This window comes from Triticum dicoccoides, chromosome 5B (genome assembly GCF_002162155.2).
Source record: "Triticum dicoccoides isolate Atlit2015 ecotype Zavitan chromosome 5B, WEW_v2.0, whole genome shotgun sequence".
Classification (NCBI taxonomy): Eukaryota; Viridiplantae; Streptophyta; class Magnoliopsida; order Poales; family Poaceae; genus Triticum; species Triticum dicoccoides.
In genome coordinates this window covers 410,235,125-410,258,562 of record NC_041389.1, presented here as the reverse complement: position 1 = coordinate 410,258,562, position 23,438 = coordinate 410,235,125, and the positions used below count along the sequence as shown (strand labels likewise).

At 44.6% G+C, this 23,438-nt stretch overlaps 3 protein-coding genes across 6 annotated transcripts in view; 1 reads left to right on the top strand and 2 right to left on the bottom strand.

The window, feature by feature from the left end:
• LOC119309605 (5'-nucleotidase domain-containing protein DDB_G0275467-like) overlaps window positions 1-3,952 on the top strand; it is a 6,214-nt gene extending 2,262 nt beyond the window's left edge. Inside the window, exons 7-13 of the mRNA XM_037585579.1 lie at window positions 134-244; window positions 645-742; window positions 1,079-1,202; window positions 1,597-1,686; window positions 1,787-1,831; window positions 3,076-3,396; window positions 3,564-3,952. Coding sequence (XP_037441476.1) covers window positions 134-244; window positions 645-742; window positions 1,079-1,202; window positions 1,597-1,686; window positions 1,787-1,831; window positions 3,076-3,396; window positions 3,564-3,593 — 819 coding nt within the window. The 3' untranslated portion in view covers window positions 3,594-3,952. The remainder of the gene's footprint in view (window positions 1-133; window positions 245-644; window positions 743-1,078; window positions 1,203-1,596; window positions 1,687-1,786; window positions 1,832-3,075; window positions 3,397-3,563) is intronic.
• Window positions 3,953-4,136: 184 nt separating this feature from the next.
• On the bottom strand, window positions 4,137-10,087 carry LOC119309603 (protein GAMETE EXPRESSED 2-like). 3 transcript variants are annotated; one of them, XM_037585576.1, is made up of 14 exons: window positions 9,142-10,084; window positions 8,713-9,039; window positions 8,420-8,626; window positions 8,203-8,343; window positions 7,470-7,796; window positions 7,260-7,384; window positions 6,382-6,599; window positions 6,064-6,291; window positions 5,725-5,981; window positions 5,348-5,586; window positions 5,028-5,187; window positions 4,777-4,940; window positions 4,551-4,642; window positions 4,137-4,413 (listed from the first exon to the last, which is right to left on the bottom strand). In XM_037585576.1, exons 1-14 carry the CDS (start codon window positions 9,926-9,928, stop codon window positions 4,308-4,310), a joined length of 3,378 nt encoding a protein of 1,125 aa, XP_037441473.1. In that variant the 5' UTR covers window positions 9,929-10,084; the 3' UTR covers window positions 4,137-4,307. The 3 variants fall into 3 exon arrangements, with proteins under 3 accessions (XP_037441473.1, XP_037441474.1, XP_037441475.1); XM_037585577.1 differs by having other exon boundaries at window positions 5,746-5,981; window positions 9,142-10,082; XM_037585578.1 differs by lacking the exon at window positions 8,203-8,343 and having other exon boundaries at window positions 9,142-10,087.
• Window positions 10,088-11,926: 1,839 nt separating this feature from the next.
• Window positions 11,927-13,299, bottom strand: LOC119309602 (fibroin heavy chain-like). Of its 2 annotated transcripts, XM_037585575.1 has the most exons (2): window positions 12,328-13,299; window positions 11,927-12,285 (listed from the first exon to the last, which is right to left on the bottom strand). In XM_037585575.1, exons 1-2 carry the CDS (start codon window positions 13,199-13,201, stop codon window positions 12,200-12,202), a joined length of 960 nt encoding a protein of 319 aa, XP_037441472.1. In that variant the 5' UTR covers window positions 13,202-13,299; the 3' UTR covers window positions 11,927-12,199. The 2 variants fall into 2 exon arrangements, with proteins under 2 accessions (XP_037441472.1, XP_037441471.1); XM_037585574.1 differs by having other exon boundaries at window positions 11,927-13,299.
• Window positions 13,300-23,438: the final 10,139 nt, after the last annotated feature.

Below are 23,438 nucleotides of genomic sequence, written 5' to 3'. Positions count from 1 at the left end.
TTTAGCTAAAGTCTTGTTCACTAACGCTTTAACCTGATACTGTTTCTCGTCTTATGACATTCTTTTATGTGTTCATGTTTTTTTTATCATGCAACTTTAAAACCATTGCCTCATTTTGTCTTGTGACTTGCAGAGCCAGGTGTTTCGTTTCTTAAAGACCCTACGAGAGAAGGGGAAAAAGCTGTTTCTTCTTACCAACTCACCTTTCTACTTTGTGGATGGAGGGATGAGTTATTTACTAGAGGTCCTTTCTATATTTAAATATGTTTTTTTGTGCTTTCTCCATGCATAGTTTACCATTAAAGGAAAAATAATTCTAGTTGAAGTTGAGAATTTGATATCCAATATTTCTGTTCAGTAGAAGAGATTTTTATGCTGCCTTGACCCATTGAAGCATAGTTGTGATTGTGAAACTGTCAAGCCAATTTTCTGCATGCAAATTCTTCATTTGTTTCCATATTTCTTTAATAGCTTGATTTACTACTACATCGTAGTTGTAGTATATTTTGTTCTGCCATTCTCGTAATTTTCCTCATGAGACGGTTGTTCCAAATATGAAGGGTATCACATGTGATTTGTTTCTCTGGCCATTCTTCTCCATTCGCATATTATCAACTTTACCTGTCCATTGGTTGGTTGAGCAGGACCAGCATTTTGATGGGAATTCCTGGAGGGAGCTTTTTGACGTTGTGATTGCGCAGGCAAATAAACCAAGTTTCTATAATTCAGACCACCCATTCAGGTCCTGTGGAACATTTCTACACTACTAAAGAAAAATATTCATTTTATCCTTAGCAAAGTACTTCTCCCTCCGTTTCTAAATATAAGTCTTTTTAGAGATTTCAATGTGAACTACATACAGATGTATATAGACATATTTTAGAGTGTAGATTCACTCATTTTACTCCGTATGTAGTCCATAGTAGAATCTCATAGTAGAATCTCTAAAAAGACTTGTATTTAGGAACAGAGTGAGTAGATCTTAGTAGGCTGCATATTGATGCAAGTTGTTACATGTTCTGCACAATCATTCCACTCCTGTTCTGAATTCCTAATTAAGTTTCCTGGCTATCTATAGGGTGTATGACACTGAAAAGGACACCTTAGCATTTACTGCAGTTGACAAGTTTCTGCCAAATGAAGTCTATTACCATGGATGTTTAAAATCCTTTCTGCAGATTACAAAGTGGAGAGGCCCAGAGGTTGGTGTTTCGAATCTGAAGAAGTATCAGTTTCCTCTATATATGTTCACCCAGCTTAAACTTTTCTGTCTAGAGTGACATTTTTTTCATGTTAAATCAACACAATATTTTTCATACATTTGCACATTTAAATGGTGATTTGCGTACTGCATAGTGGAAGCTGTCACACGATTTAGGTTCATCTGTTACATTTTTAGTCTTTTTACTATGTTTCATGCTTAATCTAATTAGGTAATGCCATAACCTTATCATATTGTGAAGTTATTGCAGAGGCCACCATTGATAAACTGATCCCATTCACACTAACACATGTTTACTCAATACTGACTTGTGGACGGTCTCCACATATGACACTGAGTATATCATCTCAGGTCTTTTTTTGAACATGTGTTAGGTGATATACTTTGGTGATCATCTTTTCAGCGACTTGAGAGGGCCTTCCAAAGCTGGTTGGCGAACAGCTGCCGTTATTCGTGAACTTGAGGTAGGTGCAAGATTGCATATGCCAGTAGTCCGTGACGTATAAGCAGCACTATCTTTTTTCCAGCAATCTAACATATTAAGGTTTTACGGCTTGACTTCAGGATGAAATAGGAATCCAGAATGGTGACAGCTACCGGTTCCAACAGGTCTGTATATAATATGCCTGTAGAATATGTAACTGAGTTTCTCTTTCAACAGCATTGCTACTGTCACGTGCATGTTAGTCTAGCCCATTAGGGGTTATGCACCATGGAAAGCAGCCTGAGCTGCTCGAGCTAGCGGCAACAGCAACTTGTTCATCAACTTTTCCTATTAGCTGGTATCTTATCTCACTAGCTTCATATTTTAGGATATTTATTAATAGACTGACCTGTCTATAATTAGGAGAGCCCTCTGTCTATCAAGGGCTATTGTAATCGTTGGCATTAGGCATGAAGATCCCTACCTAGTCAGCCAGTCCATAGTGTCATCTTTCTCCTAAGATCTCTCCTCTTCAGCCTTTCCTACACCACCTGGCCCTTCCCAATGCGGTAATTGCCCCAAAAACAAAGATACATCACAGCTGTATAATAGTTTGCTCTTTTCCATTCTCCAGGCATGCGGTACTTGTTCACCCATGACCTGTTGCAATCTTTGTCAAGCTCTGTACTGAACTGGTTCCGTTTGTTTTTCTCCTGCTTAATATATGGGCAGCGCAGCTGCCAATTCCTCAAGAAAAATATATTTTGAAGGGCGAATAGTCAGTACGATTCCTGGCTGGATTAAATAAAGGAAAACTTTAAGCCATTTGGATAAAAAAATCTGAAGTAATACAGATCCTAATTATCATCTCTTTACACATAGTATCTAGATAAGATGGTAAATATCATATCTCAATAACTTTGTTATCTGGTCTGCAAAATAGTAGGTATATGCAAGTGTCTATTTCATATAGATTAGCAGTTACCAATTAGATCCTAGTATGATCCTACATTCTAGTATGATCCTACACATTCTAGTGTGCTGTTCCCTTCCAAATTTACACCAAGTATTTTGAATCTGGCATCAGAACTATGAAGACAACTAATAAATATCTATCAGTAAAACTAATAGGGTTGACTGTATCAACTTATGGAATTATGTTTAGGAGGTTTTTAATAAGGTAAATGTTTAGGTGGCTTTCTTAGGCTGTAGCTATTTCTGGAAGTTATAATAGCTGCCTGAAGTTTCATTTGGCACAGTTGCAGTGTCACCCCACAAATTGGTCCATCAGAAAGATGGCAGTACTATTTTTATTCATTAGTATGCTAATTTGTTCTAGTATTAAATATACAATTTCGTAGTCCATGTTATTCTATCCAATTCATATTGGTGCTTTGTCAAATTACCTGAAATTTATCCTACACTGCAGGCAAAATTAGGTATAATACATGATCTACTTGGAAAGGTTCATGCAACTGTGGTTAGCACCGAGAAAGGCCAAGTTTACAGAACATTGCTTGATGAGTTGAATGCAGAAAGGCGTCAATGTCGATCTGGCATGCGAGATCTGTTTAATAGTTCTTTTGGTGCAACATTCCTTACAGACACAGGAAAGGAATCATCATTTGCCTATCACATTCATCAATATGCAGATATCTACACCAGCAAGCTCGAGAACTTCTTGTCATATGCCCCTGAATCATGGCTTCATCCACCTCACGACATAAAGATCATGCCACATAATGCAAAGGTAGCTCAAATTCGCTCACTTATGTGGTATTCACCTGTTCAGTTTATTTTGATATATGTTTAGATAACTAGCTTCATTTGGGCAGTTACATTTCATTTGTTTTGATATACTGATGAATTGAGATGCTGCTGATCTTAGAATGATTTCTTGAACATTTCCTGTTCTAGGTGCCAGCGAGTTTGTTCAGCACCTCATAGTTCACTGTCCATTTCTTGTGGATAGCCATGGTAGTGCACTACACAGTGGTTTTTGTTTGTGGCCATGGGAGTCCATACTGTCACTGCATACGGCTAGGTTATGAAGAAACCAACACAGTTTGGATCCAACTGAATAGGCCAGGGAGCAAATCAAGATGCGCCTATTCTTGATTGACGTAAGAATCAGTCTCCAAGTGAGTAGGCGATTCTTTTGTATAATATCGCTGTATGACGAGCTTTACTCTCAGTGGCTGCTCCAGCTTGTTTCAACTATACGTGTCTTCTAAATACATCCAGGCAACGTAACAACCATCTGTAATGGTTGTCAATAAAAATGTTGGCATATTCATTTTATTAAATCTGCTGTTGTTTTTCATGATATGTAAAATATTCACCTATACTGCCATCCAGTGATCTTTGCCAACAGCAAGTAACAGATACTATCTCAATGTTGACCAATTGACCAATCTGCTCTCCAATGCAAGGCTGTGCTTACCAGATTATTGTGAACTTGTAAGAATGAAATGTCACGACAGACAAAAATAGAAAACATGTGATGATGGCAATTTATACTAAACCACCTTTCTCTTTGATTGATCATATGCGTCTGCAGGTTATTGCCAGTTTCATGAGCCTACTACACTATATGCGTCTGAAGGTAGACTTATTATGTTTGGAGTTCACAGAAGAAAATTTGGATTCCATGCAAGGGTTCTACTTGTCCTTGTCTACCACAGGCTGAGCATCTTGGTTTCCATCGTTTCTGATCCCAGATAACTGCTGCAGTTCCAGTTCCTGCTGCTTGCATGACCTACAAGACCTGAAGTCCCAAACTGTGTCAATTAGATCCCTGTTTTCATCCACTCTGAACTGCTACAGCTGGAGTCTAAGATTCTTATCCGTTCCTAAAATGTGCATGGCAAAATCCTGAGTACAGAGCAAATCAACATTGCTTACCGCTGCCTAAAACCCGATCTGTTTCCACCCAAGGAGAGCACCGCTGCAGGCGCAGAGCTATATCCAGCATCATCCGAGGGCGACGAACTCATCTTTTTCACGTTGCAGAAGAACAGTGACAGAAATTTTCTCAGAGACTTTATAGGCGACGAAGCTCAGAGTGATGATTGCACAGATGCTACTAGCGCGGTGAATGTTTCGAAGAGGATTAGAGAAATGTACTCACAAGTTGATGGGACATGGTTCGGTCTGATGTGCGAACTTCATTGCCAGGGAGGCCTCTTGTTCGTTCAATCCTCAGGGCACACATGCATTTCACGAGGAAATACAGGAGAACCCCGCCAAGGCACAGCATTGCCAGGATCTCGATTGCGATTGCCGATCCGGTCACTGAAAGTATTCACAGTATAAAAATACAAGGATAGGAATGGTGTGCCACACAAGCCACAGCACCAAACCAAGCACAAAGAAACTCACAGATGGCTCTTGTTGAGTTCATTGCTTTCCTTTTGCTCAGCTGGACAGTCTTCTCCGCTTGCAATGGCCTTGACATCATCTCTGAACAATCTGGGTAGCACCCATAGTTCCCCAGGTCGTTTACGGTGATGGATAAGCTTGTGGCATGGCTTGGACCACCCTGCAAGAGAAAATCTCATATTTTTCTAGTTTCAATACCTCCATTTACAGCTCTCGGACAATCGGTCACTTAGATAACCAAGAGAATTTAAATCAGGAGAATTTAAATCATGGGCTGAAGAACGAATCGCCAAAATAGTCCAAGAAGACAGAGTGTTTACTTGGTAAAACAGCTGGTGCATTGCGCTGTTGCAGTCAGCGACATCCAAGCGCAGCCTGATGCCAGTTCCTCTCAAGACCAAGTGATGTGCAATGGCCACATAGGTCTGAAGCGACTGCCACTGGTTACTGCCACCAGTCTTCAGCTCCGCCCTGCCTACGAGACTGGCTGGCAATGTCATCATCAAGGTTCCTTCAAAGACTTCGAAGGAGAGCACTAGCAGAAGGTGAGACCTGTTCCCTGCAACATGAGATTATTTCTTAGTTACTTTTAATGTCTCCTAAGAACAATGTAAATATGTTAGGCTAGGGAACATCATTTTACATCTCAAAATAATTAAGCAGGATAAAATCCATTTTTAAATCCATGGTTTCATACCAAAAGAGTAAACCAAAGCACCTGGGTACCAACGAAGATCTGGTTCGACGATTGAGAACTCAAATGGATCTCTCTGCTTGTCAAAGATTTGATATCCATCTCTTGATTCTTTTCCACCCAAGAAAATTGATTTCGGAGCCAATATAACCGGAGGATCATTGACCGGCTCCACGGAGACGTGTAACTCATCACGATGCCTACCATTCCTGTTCCTCGCATATAGCATTATAACATCATCTCCATAGAAGTCTTCATTTCTGCAAATGATGGCAGGATTTGAGATTCTTGTAACGCCAGGCCTGCTATAATACTAGGAAGATTCAGATCCTTGGCTAGTACCCGATATACTGAAGATATTTTAGCGCTCCATTTATTTCCTCCACCATCCCTTGTATTTTCAAGGCTTGGCTAGACCTGCCTACCCTGCTGATTGAAAGCGTATCATCAAATAGATGTTGAAGTTTCATTGGCACTGGAGCAAGAAGAACATTGCCGTGCTGTGCTCTCACTATAACCGATATGTTCTCTGATGTGTCTGAATATGTCATTTCAATCCCCGGAAACCCACTGCCGAAACATGGAAATGCGTGATCAGTTCAAAAAGCTAAGAAAAAGTACAAAAAATAGAAAGCATCTAGTTGAAGCAATGAAGCTTACCCAAACTTTGGGCCAATTATATCTTCTGTAACATGCAGTTGTTTGGGCAAAGAGATGAACTGAGGTGGTCTGCACAGAACATATATGAACACTGTACCACTGACAACGTTGCCATGCTTATCAGATACTGTGTATGAAAAGGAGTCATTCCCAAAAAACCGTTCAAAAGGTGTGTACCGATAGCCCGGATTGTACTGTACGACCCCTCCATGGAGTGGCTAAAATAAGACGGAGCAAATTTACTATGCGATTAGAGTTGTCAAGCAAGAGAGTAATGGCACAATGAAACAACTGAAAATGGGACGCAGAGTTTCTGCACCCGAGCTCAAATGAGCTCGGGTGAACAGTAAAATAAAAAAGAAATCAAAAAATCCAATTTTTTTTTGGGAGAAACATTGGCAAAAGTTTTAAGTGCTTGCAAAAATTCGTCATGAAATCACATTTCTAGAAGGCGTGGCAAAAAAAAAATTGGTACTCTGAAAATGCTACTTTCAAAAGCATTTTGGAGCATTGAATTTGTTTTTTTGCCACGCCTTATAGGAATGTGATTTCATGATGAATTTTTGCAACCAGTTAGAACTTTTTCAATGTTTCTCCCAATTTTTCTTTGGATTTTTTTGGATTTTTTTGATTTATTTTCGATTTTACTGTTCACCAAGCTCAAATGAGCTCGGGAGCAGAAAGGCACTTTCGCTGAAAATGTCACTCTTGTTGTAAGATTGAACAATGGCATTTCAAAATCTGGGCAGTGTCACTATACTTGTGTCTGTGACAAGTTTCCTTGTTTAAATGTGTAGTAGAACTGTTTGCAAAAAATAAACTGTAAAAAGAACACCATTACGTAATTAAATAATAAAAAAGTGGTTTAATAAACTTACTGAAGATAAATTAACTACGTCAGCTAGTCCTACTGCAATGTAGTCATTTGACAAAATATCAAAGGAAACAGATTCATCCTCCCAAACTGAAATGTGATCTTCTCGAACTTCAGAGAAGTACTCGTCTGCAGGGAGGCATTTTCAGTCAGTCAACGCTCTTCAACATTTTTATGTTTTTCATGAATATCATCCGCGCAATGGAAACTTTACCGGGAAGAATAAGGACTTGGAATGGACAAGGAGCCAGCTGCCTGCTGTCAAACTGAATACACATGCCATATAAACCAAGATACCTTGCGACATAATGAGCAGTATATGATCCATCTTTGTTGTTGACAAATTCCCCCGCGGTGAAGCTTGACGCGTTCATCGGGGCCGTTACATTTGCAGATGTTAGCTGAAGCCTCAGTTTTGGCTCCAGAGATACTACTGGGTTCATGAATGAGTCAACAAGTCGAACAGTTACATTGTTTCTGACTGATCTTTTGGCTTTTGGATCAAACACTGGAGCTCTTGATAAAGATGTGTCAACTGCACCTGCAAAATGGAAATGTTCTTGAAAGTCAGAGGTCAATCAGCACCAGAAAAGACAGAAACAGCCCTCGAGTTCGTCCAATGTGAGTTGCTTCAGGTAATACTGCTGAAATTGCAAAGTTATTTTCTGACTGAAATAACGTAGATGAAGCTACTACGTTGTGCTTTTCATAAAGGAGACGTTGTTCTTATGCAAAATTATTTGCATGGCCATGGACAAAAAAGGAAACAGACTTACACGAAACAAAAAGTTGTAAAGAACAGTTACTGCATTATCATCATATGGAGTGAATGTAGAAGTGAGCTACTAGGATGACACATAGGATGGATGTGTGCATCTCCAAATTCAGAGCCTGGGGTTATTCTTCCACTATCTTAAAAATGATGACCCATAGGAGAAATATACAACCTGGTGAGACTGTCATGTTATAGGGTTTTCCATCATTCAGCGCTATGTTCCCGCACAGCACCCAAATTTCATACTCGCCAGCAATTTCAGGAGTATACGAAACATTGAAATTACGTGTTTGTCCATCTGTGGATATCGTCTCTGTAGATGGATTCATCATTAATGTATAATAAATTTGAATTGGAATCAGGAAAGATGGTTTTATACTAGCATTTACCATTTGGTTCTCTTACAGGTGTTATAACTGGGTTTACACCAGACGTGCCATTTCTGCTTAGAATCTGCACTCGCATCATATCGGTATCAATCGGAGAAGGGCTTTGATACTGATCCAGCAGGTAAACCATGAATGATGATGGTGAGCCAGCAACAGATTGCACCAAACCAGAACCGTTAACAATGCTTTTCGATCCATCGCAATACCCTAACAATTTCCATTTATATACCAGCATTAGTTATGAAACTATACAAGATAGTATTCTCAGAAGAAAAATAAATAAGCAAACATACCTACAAAGACATGATACACGTACACCGTATCAGAAAGCCTCTGCTTCAGGTGAGTTTCAAAGATTGTGAGCACAAACTCCCCGGGCTCCACGACGTCGAAGGAGAGCCGCTGAATTCCCTCAGCGACAGCTTCGATCCGGAGACCCCCTACCGGGACCGACAGCCTTGAGGCGCTCTCAACCACGGCAGCATCAAATGGGTGGATCCCAGGAACGAGGTTTCCAAACGAATCCCTCTGGTTTATGAAGATCTCCAGCTTGGAGAATATCTGCACGGCGTTTGTCCCATGCTTCCACTCGGCCGTGCTTTTCGCAACGTCGATGAGTCCTGCAAGAAGTTGACCACATTGAATAGGTTTATTACTACTTAGGTTTCCAGCCAGTTCTGCATTTGATTTTGAGGCGTTGTTTGTTAGGAGGGAGGACCGACCTGGCTTTACTGTGAGCGGCAATGGCGAGCCACGCAGTTTGGTGTTGTCGGCATGAACGTGCACCAGGAAGTCCCCGGCAAGAGTCGGCACGAACTCGATGCTCATGCACCCGTCCTCCGTCCAGCCGTTGTACTCGAGACCCGAGAACTCGACGGGCGCCCCGTTGACGTAGGACCACGACACGGCGAAGTACCAGTTGCCGAAGGGCATGTCGGCTCCCCGCGGGAGGCCGTTGCCGAAGGCGTCCCTGGGGAAGACCGACACGAGCGCCTTGGACCCGGCGGCGACGCGGCCGCCCCCCAGGTGCGTCCAGGAGGCCAGGGAGGCGGACGGGTTCACGTCCCGGGCGGCGACGGCGAAGTTGAGCGTGTCCACGCCGAGGAAGAACCGCTCCTCCTCGAAGAGCGCGATGAAGTTCCCGGCGCGCAGCGGGACGAGGGTGATGTTCCAGGACGGCAGGTCGCCCTCGAGGTGGACGGCGACGTCGGTGAGGACGCTGCTGTTGCCGGCCTTGCCGCCGTGCAGGGTGACCTTGAAGGCCGCCTTGCGCCGCACCTCGGAGACGTTGGCGTCGGGGATGTCGAAGGACGTGATCATGACGGTCGCGGTGTCGCCGGCCCGGAACGACCCCCTGCCGTCCAGCCAGCCGAACATGAACGCCGGTCGCGGCGCGATGGGGAATCGCGGCCATTGCTCCTGCGCAGCCGTGGGGCGCAGCGGCGCCAGGCACAGGAGGACGGAGAAGGCTAGGATCGGGCGTGGGAAGAGCGCGGCGCGGTTGGCCATGGATTTCCTTCCGCTTTGGACGTGGGATGCCTGCGGTTTATCGGTTGCTGGAGATGACCGTGGAGGGAAGAAGAATGCGGCGGGGAGTGCAACTGCAAGTGCAAGGCGGGGAATGCAACCGCCGGCGCAGACGTGCTGGTGTTGCGTGCGAAGGAAGGGGCGGGCAGTAAGCCCCTAATTTTTTTTAAGGGGTAAGCCCCTGAATTTGCATAATCCTCGGTACCACCACATATTGAAGACATATAAGTAGTCCCTCAAAAAAAAAAAGACATATAAGTAGAAATTATATACTCCCTCCGTTCCTAAATGTAAGTCTTTTAGACATTTCAAATGGACTACAACATACGGATGTATGTAGACATATTTTAAAATGTAGATTCGCTCAATTTTGCTCCGTATGTAGTCACTTGTTGGAATCTCTAAAAAGACTTATATTTGGGAACAGAGGGAGTAGAAGTTAATGCATTTGGATGGTGCACGGAAAATACACAGAAATTTGAGAGTAAATACTCCCTTCCATTCAAAATGCTTATCACGTTAGTTTTTTTTTTTGTTAAGTCTCCCCCTCAAAGAAAAAAAAACTTTGTAGAGTTTGAACAAATTTATACAAAAAATATCAGCATCTACATTACCAAATAAATACAATATAAAATTATATTCTATGAGTACAGTATGTAAGGGAGAGAGTGAGTGACGGAGATATATAGAGAGAACACCATTGTACTTAATGGAGGGAGAACAAAATGGAGTTCTGACCTCATTTACATGATCGACTGGACCCTTTTAGGGTACGTGAAAACATTTCGTGAAAATTAGTGTACATGAATACATTTCATGAGAGATTGAGAACTCCAATTATATGAACCAGTGGCCTCTATACTCATTTGATTTCATAAATCCTCCAAGAACTTTTATGAGTGACATTTGGGGGTGTAGGTTATAAAATAAAATAAACGAAAGATTCAAATATCATCACCTCCTATATGAAAACAAAACACAAGTACCTGTAAAACATGTTCTTTGGATGCTCCACACAATTTTGGCATAAATTTGAATAGAGAAAAGGTGCACAAATGTCACAAAGGAAAGTTATAGGTCAACCTATGGCGAGAAACAACTAAAAATTGCTATGTAGGAAAACAGTCCATAGCAGCCTTTGTGGTCATCACATGCCTTTGATCTAAAGGGCTTCTAAAGATTTTTTTTTCCTACAAGCAGATATTCTATATATTTCAATAAAATATATTCGACCAAGTAGTCATGAGTATCCTATGATACAGAACCCCTGAAGAAAAAAAATCCTTTGGTTCGTAGCCACACTTGCCAAACCTTAGGCCTTAGGCAGATAAGTTTGATATAGTACGTCAGGTTTGCAACAACTCTGACATACCACACTCTTGTAGGATTTATCCTATGTGTCATATACTTGTCTGTTAATCGACATTTACCATAAGTATCTCAACCAATTTGGTTGTCACAAAAAGCATGGTATTACATTTTTATGTCCTTATAGCATCACGGTCCATATAAGACTATTGGTGACACTCACATATGTTCTTTTAATACAAGTTCAAAATGAACCAACTGTGATGTGATCTTCATCACCTACGGTTTGCATCATACCTAGCAAAATTACAATAACATGTGTAGAATCGCCGTCTATGGTTGTTTAACCCCGATGATTTGTAGTTGCCGCATGTGACGCGACATGCAGGACCCTTGTTCGCACAAGTGATGTAGTTAAGTACTATTCACATAAGTGCATCATACTTAAGGTTATCGTTCGCGTCAGTGCATCGTACAAATACCTCATGCATGCATGTGGCGTTGTACTCAGTGTCGTAGCCCGCATATGACTACGCCCCGGGCCAGCTTCGTTCATACAGTAATCACTGTAGCTACAACCAATGAAGTTGAATCTCTCCACGCCCAGGCCATGGCCTGGGCAGCCCGGGGCCTAGCTATGCCCCTGGTTGCACTCATGTTTAACATGGAAAATTATTCACTCAACATGGAATTTATTTATAAATAAGTGCATATTAAAGCACATGTAGGAGAACCTACATGTACTATTAATACAACGGGTGGAACATATACTCTAAAGTTTGAGTCAAAGACTTGAACCTAGATGATAGGATTACACATTTGACCCCCCACCAATTTAGTTAGACTCGGTTCCTTAGAATCGCAGGCACACACACATAGATGATGTCCAAGTGTAAATATGAAGCTTGAGACAATCATACATTATTAAGTAGTCTGCGTCTGAAATCATTTGCCATGTCCAGATCCATACCCATATCCGTGACCTTCACCGTAGCCCGAGCCAGCCCCATTTCCATAACCACTACCAGAGCCTTCACCATAGCCAGAGCCTGAACCAGATCCTTGGCCATGACCTTCGCCATATCCAGATCCTTGCCCGACACCACTTCCTTGTCCATAACCTTCGCCATGGCCCTCACCGTATCCGGATCCTTGCCCGACACCACTTCCTTGACCATAACCTTCGCCATGGCCCTCACCGTATCCTGATCCCGCACCACGTCCTTGGCCATAACCTTCACCATGTCCCTCACCATAACCCGAACCAGAGCCCGAACCTTGTCCATGGCCCGAGCCGGAACCCTGGCCATATCCAGATCCTTGGCCTTGGCCTTCTCCTTTACCCTGCCCCTGACCATAACCAGATCCCGAACCGGCACCAGAGCCAGAGCCTCCACCTGAGCCTGAACCAGCAACGGATCCAGATGCTCCACCAGAGGCTCCACCTGAGCCTGAACCAGCACCAGCGCCAGAGGCTCCACCTGAGCCTGAGCCTGCACCTGAACCAGCGCCAGAGCCAGAAGCTCCGCCAGAGGCTCCACCTGAGCCTGAACCAGCACCAGAGCCAGAGGCTCCACCTGAGCCTGAACCAGCACCAGAGCCAGAGGCTCCACCTGAGCCCGAGCCTGCACCGGACCCAGCATAGGATCCTCCACCAGAAACTGCACCCGAACCTGCCGATGATGCAGCGCCCGAACCAGACCCCGAGCCAGACCCGGAACCAGAGGCTGATCCCGACCCTGATCCAGCCGCAGAACCAGACCCCGATGCAGAGCCGGAGCCGGCACCACCAATAGCACCACCTATGCCAATGTCAACCTCTGTACCGGTCCCTAGGCCCAGATCAAGGTCCAGACCTAAGTCCTTCCGGGCAATGCGACCCTCGGATGCCAAAACAAGTGTGGCGAGCACAACAATGCCAACCGAAATGGTTGTCATTTGCCGCATTGTTGCGGAACCTCTAAGAACTAGGTCTTGCTTCTATGTGATTCAAATATGTATATGCTGCTGGCTTGCTTTCTTGCCTAAGGCTTTGCAACTCCTTGTCCTTGGTATGCAAACACTAGGAACAATGCCGTGCTATTTATAGGGTCCAGAAGTGGGCTTTCAGAAATATGGTTCGGCCTGCGGCTCCCTTGGTGGGAAGAACTTGTGGCTGTGGCTAATTTGCTCGGGTAGTGGCGCGTAGTGTGTGGCCGGCGGTGCAAAGGGAACGGAGATGTGAGGCCTCGTAGCGCGTCGGGGTGACACGTCTCAAGTGCGCCGCTGCATCCTGCATGCATGGTGCGAGAGGGAATATGGTTGCTGCACTGCGTGTGTGAAGCTGACGTGACCTGCGGAGATTTGGTATAATGGAACAGCCTTTTTTGTTGATCAATGGGGGATTCCAGAAGCTAGCCCTGCAGTTTTATCGTTATAGCTGGATGCATGATGGTTGTGGCTATAGTGGTGGACGCGAGCCTTATCATCCAGCTTGCTAGTGCTAGTCCTTTTCATCTTTGGATGTCCATATTGTCGACCTTGCAGTTGACTTAAATTAATCTCAAATTTTTCTCCTTCGATTATTACACGTATTATCATATTGCCGAAGTAGTGAGAGGTTTACGGTGGCTGAGCACGAATCATCTGCTGGCTTCACAATGAGATATGCCACACTCATTGGCTGGCACGGAAGGATGCCTCTAGTTTTTCGATTTAATATTACGTGCGTTGAATAAAACTAGTCCTTCAAAAAAAAAACACTAGTGGGTAGGTTGGCTGTGTCTTGGTCTTAATTTAGGGTGCCTTTGGGAGCTTAAGTATTTTTGAAGTTCTGTAGAAATACTATGGTTTCTGAAAAAACTTCAGTATTTTTTTTTTGCGGGCAAATCAGAGAACTTTATTCAACAAATGAGTTCCCCGGGCAATCGGCCAGAAGGCTAGTTACCAAAAAACTAGGGGTCTCCTCGAGCCAACATTCGGTCACATTCAATGTGCATGCACGTTTTGCACATAGATGTGCCGGTAAGTTTGTTGACCTTAATACATGTTGAATCTGAAAAACAGAAAAATTACAACTAAGCTCTCCTATTTCATCTAGGATAGGAGCCACAACCGAACGTGAGTTGTGGCGTGTATGCCAGAGTTGCACTAACTCCTGACAGTCAGTCTCCATTATCACATGCGATAGGCCTCGAAGTTTTGCAAAAAGCGTTCCTTCTCGCATTGATAGGGCTTCCATGATAAGAGGATCGGAGATGTTGCCGAACGGTTTGCACCAAGCACCCAAGAGTGAAGATACGGACCGGGCTATACCACCCGCCCCTCCTCGACCTTCCGCCACATTGAGTGCTCCATCACATGAAATCTTGATCGTACCTGGTTTCGGCGGCTTCCAACCATGCCCCGGCAGCACGGCTGCTTCATTGCGGGGTAGCTCCAGCAGCGCTAGGGCCTCCCGCGTAGATCTCATCGCAGCTGCTGGGTCTCTGCCTTCTTCATCATGTTTGATCCGGTTGCGAGAATGCCAGATCGTCCACATGATGGTGATGATTTTTGGGCGATCCGCATCCCTGATCCGATCACCACATAGAATGTCCCTAGCCCACGAACTTGGATGTAGTCGAGGGAGTCTGAGATCAAACCAAGCACAAGCTTCGCTCCAGAAACGTCATGCATGGGAGCATTGTATTACCGCATGCATGAGATCCTCCTCTCTTGCCATGCACACTTTACAAGTGTCAAGAACTGAAATGTGGCGGTGCTTGAGGATACATTCATCAGGTAGAATCCCCCTCAACACCCTCCACCAAAACACCCGAACCTTTGGGATCACTTTGAGTTTCCATAAGGCTGTCCACATCTGTTTATCATCCGTTGAGGCACCTGTAGCCGCCCCTTCTTCTAGAGCTAGACGCTCGTTATGAGTCATTAGAGCACGGTACGCTGACTTAACAGTGTAGTTGCCTGATCGTTCAAAGGCCCAAGCAAAGAAATCTTGTCCTCCTCCCCTCCTGATGGGTATGTTAAGAATAGCATCTGCATCTGGGGCGATAAAAGTTGTCCTTATAAGGTCCTGTTTCCAAGACCAGTTCCCGGTGTCAATGAGATCCGAGACTCTCTGAATATTAGTGCTAGGAGGTCTGAATAAAGGTTTCATGGAGATGGTTCCCGGAATCCACTTGTCCATCCAGACATCAATAGAGCTCCCATCTCCTACTCTCTTAACAAGTCCCGCCTGCAAAGCTTTCCTGCCAGCAATGATAGCTCACCAAGTAGCAGATGCTGATTTGGGAACGTTGGCATGCAAAAAATCTGTATCAGGAAAATAGCGGCCTTTCATTACCCTTGCGCATAGAGAGTCAGGGTTCGTCATGAACCGCCACCCATGCTTCCCTAGTAGCGCAATGTTAAACTGTTGTGGGTCACGAAACCCCATACCTCCTTGGCACTTTGGTGTAGCCAAATTCTTCCATGATACCCAATGTAAAGCATTTTTGTCGATGGAGCTGCTCCAAAAAAACTTAGCCATTGGTGACGTCAAACTCTTGCACACCTTTTTTGTTAGTAGAAAGGTGCTCATAGAGTACGTTGGAATGGCCTGTACAAGTGATTTCAGCAAAGTTTCCCTACCTGCACACGCAAGCAGTTTTTCAGACCATCCCTGCATCTTCCCGCGAGCTGTTTCCCCGATGTGATCGAAAGTTCCACTTGTGATGCGCCCGATCACAGTGGGTAGCCCCAGGTACCGCTCACTAAAAGCCTCAACATCAATATTGAGGACCGCTTTGAGCTGCTGTTTAAGCTGGGCCGGTGTGTTGGAGCTGAAGTAAACTGCGCTCTTTGCACGATTGACACACTGACCCGAAGCATCACCATAAACCCTTAGGATTTCATTCAGTCTTACTGCACTTTGGGTGTTTCCACTAATGAAGATCAGACTGTCATCTGCGAAAAGCAAATGAGTTACCCAAGGCGATCTGTAACTTACTCTGATCCCTCTGTCAATATATCCATGATTATAGAACTTCAACAGAGAGGAGAAGCCCTCCGCGCATAGCAAAAAAAGGAAGGGTGAGGCTAGGTCACCCTGTCTCAGCCCACACGAGGGTGAAAAAAATGGCAGTAGCTCACCATTAACTCGGACTGAGAAGCGCACCGAGGACACGCACTTCATAACGAGCCTGACAAAATTAACATTGAAGCCCAACTTAGTGAGAATTGCCTCCAGAAAATGCCACTCGACACGGTCGTATGCTTTCATCATATCAAGTTTGATAACACAAGCATAGTTTTTTCCTTTCTTCCGCCTTCGCATGTATGCACACTTTCGTATGCCACCAACACATTGTCCGTTATGAGCCGCCCAAGAACAAACGCGCTCTGCTCTTCACTGATGATTTCCCCCATGAATACTCTCAATCGGTTTGTCACACACTTTGAAGCAATTTTATACAAAACCGAACAAAGAGAGATGGGCCTGTATTGTGTTATAGACTGAGGATGTCATACCTTGGGGATCAACGTAATCGATGTGTCGTTCAGACCCACAGGTAGTTCGCCCCCGTTTAAGAAATCCAAAACTACCTTGGTTACAGCCTCACCAAGCAAGCTCCAGTGACGCTGATAAAACCCCGCAGTAAACCCATCTACCCTGGGTGCTTTGGAGGGAGCCATTTGGAACAAATCTGTCCTGACCTCCTCCGCAGTATAGGGTTTTGTGAGCTCCAAATTCATGTCCTCCGTCACCTTGGCAGGAACATGATCGAGCAGTTCTGTAGAATCCCTCCAACCTTGGGACTCATACAAGTCATGATAGAACGCCTGAACCTCGGCCTTGTCTTCCTCTTCGTTTGCACAAACCGAGCCATCCGATCTACATAAACCCTGAATTCTGTTGATTCGCTTTCTTTGTGCAGCCTGAGCTTGGAAATACGACGTATTATGGTCTCCTTCTCTCAGCCAGGGAACACGTGATCGCTGTCGTAACCAGATCTCTTCCTGATGAAGAGCCTCTCGAAGCTGCCGAACCACTGTTTTCTCCTCATCTGTAGGCCCACGGCCAACTGAACGACAACGTAGGTTGTTAAGCCTCTTCTGTAGCTGTCTGACACGGCGTGTTAAACAGCCAAACTCGCGAGTCCCCCAAGGTTCAAGCGTCTCCTTTAGGTGACTTAGTGAATCCACAATCCCTTGAAGGCCCGGTCCCGTATTTACCTCCTGCCACACATTGGTGACAACTCGATCATAGTCCACATGCGATGACCAAACATTTTCATATCGGAACGGTCTCTTTGCACGTGACATGTTATTGATCTTTTCCCTTATCTCCGCTACAACAAAGCAATGATCAGATTCGACAGAAGAAACATGCCTGATTCTGATGTGTTGAAAGTGTTGCCGGAATTCCTCGTTGGCGAAGACCCTGTCTAGCCTTGCCTTAACATTCGCATCACCCGCTTGACGATTGTCCCAGGTGTATGGAGTGCCTGACCACCCCAAGTCTTGGAGAGCCACCTCATCGATGACTTCTCTAAATGCTCTCATCTGTCTCTCTGGCCTAGCAGCCCGACTAAAGTGCTCATTAGAGAAGAGAGTTTCATTAAAATCACCCAAACATATCCATGCCGCATGCGGTATGTTATACAGAGCGCGTAGGAAACGCCAACTATGGTGTCTATCTTCCGCTCGGAGCGCCCCATAGAAACCAGTAAACCTCCATTGAAAGGAGTTTTGCTCTTTAAATTTAACAGAAACATCAATGTGACTAGCACTATAATTGTTGAGGTCCACAATAACATCATGCGACCAAAACAGACCGATACCACCACTTAGACCAGTACTATCAACCGCAAAGCACCCGCCGAAGCCTAGATGTCTTTGCAAGTCCTCAACTCTCTTCCCTTTGATTTTTGTTTCCATGACGAAGAGGAGTGTGGGTCCTTCTAGCTTCACAACATTGCGAAGCTCTCGAACCGCCTCGGGGTTCCCAAGCCCCCGGCAGTTCCATGAGAGGCAAATCATTGGGATGGGCAGGACCGATGAACGGTCTCTGCCGAATTTTCAGGCGTTGGCCTCTTCTTTTTTGGTTCACGAACCAGATCCTCATCATCCTCTCCCCTTGCAGTGCTCGTGCTCGGCTCAAGTTCTCCGGGGATATGCGCCGCCGTCAGAAGCGATTGCCTGGGTTTGTAAACTGCTGTCGGTCCCTCTTTCCTCTTATACCGCACGTTTTCTTTGTTCTTCAGGGGCGAAATCACCTCTTCCCCCCCATCTTGCTTAGTTTTTGTTCTAGAGTTTCTTGTCTCTTGCTTGCTACTCTGATCAGACTTCTGTCCCCTCGAGGAATTGCCGCTGCTTGCTGGATATCTGGTCTCGTCAGGAGCTCGCAATGATGGCCCAAATGGCAGCTCTCCCTTGTCATCTCGTGAACCAGGATTAGAGCAGTACAGATCCGAATGGCCCAGCCTACCACAAGAGAAGCAGAAGTATGGGATCTGCTCATATTGCATATCATAGTGATCCACCTTCTTCCTCCTTGCCGAATCTATTAGCACCCATCTCTGGAGCGGTTTATTGACATCCACAGAAACCCTTGCTCGGAGATAGCCTCCATTGTGGTCGAACTTTCTTATCTGCACCTCCTTGTCAATCGTCCGTGCTATTGGGAGGCACCATGCATCATCTCGCAGATTGTAGGGTAGATTCAAAACCCTAACCCATACTTGTAGCCGATCAAACTTAACCTCGTCAGGGCGCATGCACTCGTCGAACTCAGCCAGGATGGCCGCGTTCTTGTTGATATGCCATGGCGATCCCGCCCATACTCTATCTCGATCACGCTGGGCCTCAAATTCAGCGACAAAGGTGTTCGGCCCAGTTGATTGGAATTGCAGTCCTCTAGGGTTTCCCCACGCCGGTCGCAAAGCGTTGCCAATGGTGTGAATATGATACAGGTTTCGGTAGAGAACCTTCCCTGCTAGCAGCCACTTCACCGGAGCACCGTCTTGTCGATCATCTATCACGAGGGGAGTCGCCTCCTCTTCGGATATATCCAGCTTCCCCAGGGCTTCCTCTAGTTTCTCCCTCGCCGAGCGAGGGTTGGTCGAACCAGAGTCACCTCGCACCGCCTCCGCCGTTGGTGGTGTAGCCATACTCCCGGCCGAGTCCTCGGGGGCGGCCCGCCGATGAGATCCGCGGCCGCCGATCGGTTTCCACTCCAAACCCTAGCGCCGCCAGAGAGCCCTAGGTTTCGGGAAAAAAACCTAGATATGAATCCGATAAAAAAAAAACTTCAGTATTGAATACTTTGAGGTGTTTGGATAGAAAAAATATTGCAGTTTAAGAAACCATAGTATCCCTAAAACTGTGGTATTTTTGCAGTATTTGAAAAAGAGGTCGGGACCTCTTTTTTTAAGACTGAGAAACGCTGGCTAATTGGTCTCTCTGAGTCCATCTTCTTATGACCAATACTTGTTAGATGATAGATCTATCTGGCCAGAGTACACACACGGATGACTTAGCGCCGGCCGGAAACACGTACAGGGGTGCGTTGCTCCTGATCTCTTCTAGGTATTCAACAGGTCGGCGAGCAGCCGTATGACGCTTCCACGTTCCGTTTTCCTATGAGAGCCCTCGATCTTTATGTCATGGCCACTTTTTACCACTGCTTTTAGACACGCGGGCTGCACCTTCTGTGCCTGTCACAATGCTTCGTCTTTGATGGATCACAAGAGATAACTCACAATGTATACTAGCATGTAGGAGTACTAGAGAACGTGCTCATGCCCAGTATGCATACGGCGGCCGTTAGCACGAGTTAATCCGCCCGTGAGTGCAGCTGAATTAGGTTCGGCTTTAGGTATGGTCAAGATTATCCATGCAACAACAGAACAATCAGTCAAAATCAGAGAAACTTAATAAAACTGCTATTTGCCAAACGCAAAACTGCCATTTGCCAAACGCCCCCACAGTCTTACCAAAACTGAGAAAAACTACAATTTTAAGAAACTAAAGTATTTATTGCCCACACATTAAAATACTGAGGTTTTGAAATACTGTGGTTTTGCAAAAACTGTGTTGCCAAACTAATCTCCAACTCTCTATACATGGGTCCCCGCAAAAAAGCTTCTCTCTGCATGTGAGCTTAATTGTGAGATAAATATATATACCGTTGATTAAGTGAACATAAAATAAGATAGTAACACTAAGTGTTTCTGGTGCGGTCTCGTCATTTTCTTTTACTACCTCTGCACACTAATATGCTTGTACAGTTCAATTCGAACTATAAAAAGTCTTACGTTAGTGTATAGAGGGAGTATATTTAAATAGTTACAAGCATACCACCACATCGTGTAACATACATGAAAAAAAGATCCACCTCAACATGTAAACATGCACGAGAATTTTCATTCTATTATGTCATTTATATTTAACAAATATTTTACAACTATACATTAATCAAACACAATAAGTCACATGTATTTTCAGTTATAGTTCTCATATTACCTCAAATATCTATGTTTCATACAACCAAATTTATTGCAAAACATTCACGCAACAACGTACGGGGTATCATCTAGTTCATAACAATTTTTTTAACTAATTATATCTCGTCACTGAAATGCCGAATCAACCAAGTATTTCATGTGTGTAAACACCAAAGCATGTGCGCCCTTAGTCCCTTAGGAGCTGATGATAAGCATTGATAAATAGTTGTTGTAGAACTCAAACATAATTTGTTTTAGCTTGATGCAGAAATATGCTCCATATGTTTTAAAATATACTCCCTCCATATTATAGTATCAAAAAACGTCTTATATTTTGATACAGAGGGTGTATGTCCTATAAGGTTTGTCTAAGTCAAAGTTTCCGAAGGTTGTCCAAATTTATACAGAAAAAATTACTTCTATATATACAATATCAATAAATACACTATAAAACATATTTCATTATAGTTTTTTTGATGTTGGTTTGTTATTGTAGATGTTGATTTCGTATAAACTTGGCCAAATTTGGAGAGCTTCGACTTCAGACAAAACTTGTAGGCCTTATATTTCCAAACGAAGAAAATATTGCCCATTATCTAAAAAATTTGTGCATGCAAGCTATCAACAAATATTTGTGTGTTAGCTAATACTATTTACCAAAAGTTGGACCTTATGTATTTTTCTATCTTTACCATACTAGATAATTTAATCATTCTAAAGTTAAATATGTTCCTGGTAGATTTATACATACTCCATAATACTTGGTGGCAATATCATAATCTTGATGCCATTGCAACTAGGTGAGAGCGCATGGTAGAGTATGGGTTTAACAAAGAGTGAAGTCTCAATAGTATATACTAGCTTACCCCCGCGCGGCGGCACGCCACGCCCCTCCATACAGTGCGGTTATATGGATTATGTTTCTTCTTTGTAATAAGCGTTGTTATTTTAGGATGCCAGATGATCGCATGAAAAACTATGGATGTAGGGAAAAAAGATAGGAGGATGATGCATGTGAACAAATAGGAAAATACATGATGACACATCTCTAGTAGTGATGATTTATTTTGCCGAACATGGTCTGAGTCATTGCGAGATTAGATCATCTGGTGTAGCCTCCCATTGGATTAGCTCCTATGATGAAGTAGTAAAGAGACGCAAATAGTCGGAATTATATATACACCGTATGTAGCTAATATTTTTTTTCCTTCTTTCATACATTTTTTTACTATCACCGAGAAGTGACCGAGCCAAGCAGGTGGCCAATCTCGTGCACCGTCTCCGACTACTCCAGGGAAGCGACCGTGTCCAGCGACGCCATGGACACATCGCCGGCGGTCACCCATGCCTTTGAAGCGCCCAAGTGGAACCAGCTTGCCCGTGTGCCCGTCGGCCGTCAAACACCTCGTTGTCCCGTGGTGGACGTCGACAACCTCCACATGGTAGCGACAATGATGCAGTTTCTCGCTCGGCGGAGTAGCAGCGACGGAGGTGTTGGAAATATGCCCTAGAGGCAATAATAAATGGATTATTATTATATTTCCTTATTCATGATAATTGTCTTTTATTCATGCTATAATTGTATTATCCGGAAATCGTAATACACGTGTGAATACATAGACCACAATACGTCCCTAGTAAGCCTCTAGTTGACTAGCTCGTTGGTCAACAGATAGTCATGGTTTCCTGACTATGGACATTAGATGTCATTGACAACAGGATCACGTCATTAGGAGAATGACGTGATGGACAAGACCCAATCCTAAGCATAGCACAAGATCGTGTAGTTCGTTTTGCTAGAGCTTTTCCAATGTCAAGTATCTCTTACTTAGACCATGAGATCGTGTAACTCCCGGATACCGTAGGAGTGCTTTGGGTGTACCAAACGTCACAACGTAACTGGGTGACTATAAAGGTGCACTACAGGTATCTCCGAAAGTGTGTTGTGTTGACACGGATCGAGACTGGGATTTGTCACTCCGTATGACGGAGAGGTATCTCTGGGCCCACTCGGTAATGCATCATCATAATGAGCTCAAAGTGACCAAGTGTTTGGTCACGCGATCATGCATTATGGTACGAGTAAAGTGACTTGCCGGTAACGAGACTGAACAAGGTATTGGGATACCGACGATCGAGTCTCGGGCATGTAACGTACCGATTGACAAAGAGAATGGTATACGGGGTTGCTTGAATCCTCGACATCGTGGTTCATCCGATGACATCATCGAGGAGCATGTGGGAGCCAACATGGGTATCCAGATCCCGCTGTTGGTTATTGACCGGAGAGCCGTCTCGGTCATGTCTGCGTGTCTCCCGAACCCGTAGGGTCTGCACACTTAAGGTTCAGTGACGCTAGGGTTATTAGGAAGACTTGTATGTGATTACTGAATGTTGTTCGGAGTCCCGGATGAGATCCCGGACGTCACGGCGAGTTCCGGAAGGGTCCGGAGGTAAAGATTTATATATGGGAAGTTGTCATGCGGACACCGGAAAGTTTCGGGGGCATATCGGTATTGTACCGGGGCCACCGGAAGGGTTCCGGGGGTCCACCGGGAGGGGCCACCCCTCTTGGTGGGCCACATGGGCCGCGTGGGGCAGGGCACCAGCCCCTGGAGGGCTGGGCGCCCTCCCTTGGGCCCATGCGCCTAGGGTTGGGGGGGGAACCCTAAGGGGGGCGCACCCCCTTTGCTTGGGGGGCAAGCCCCCTCCCTGGC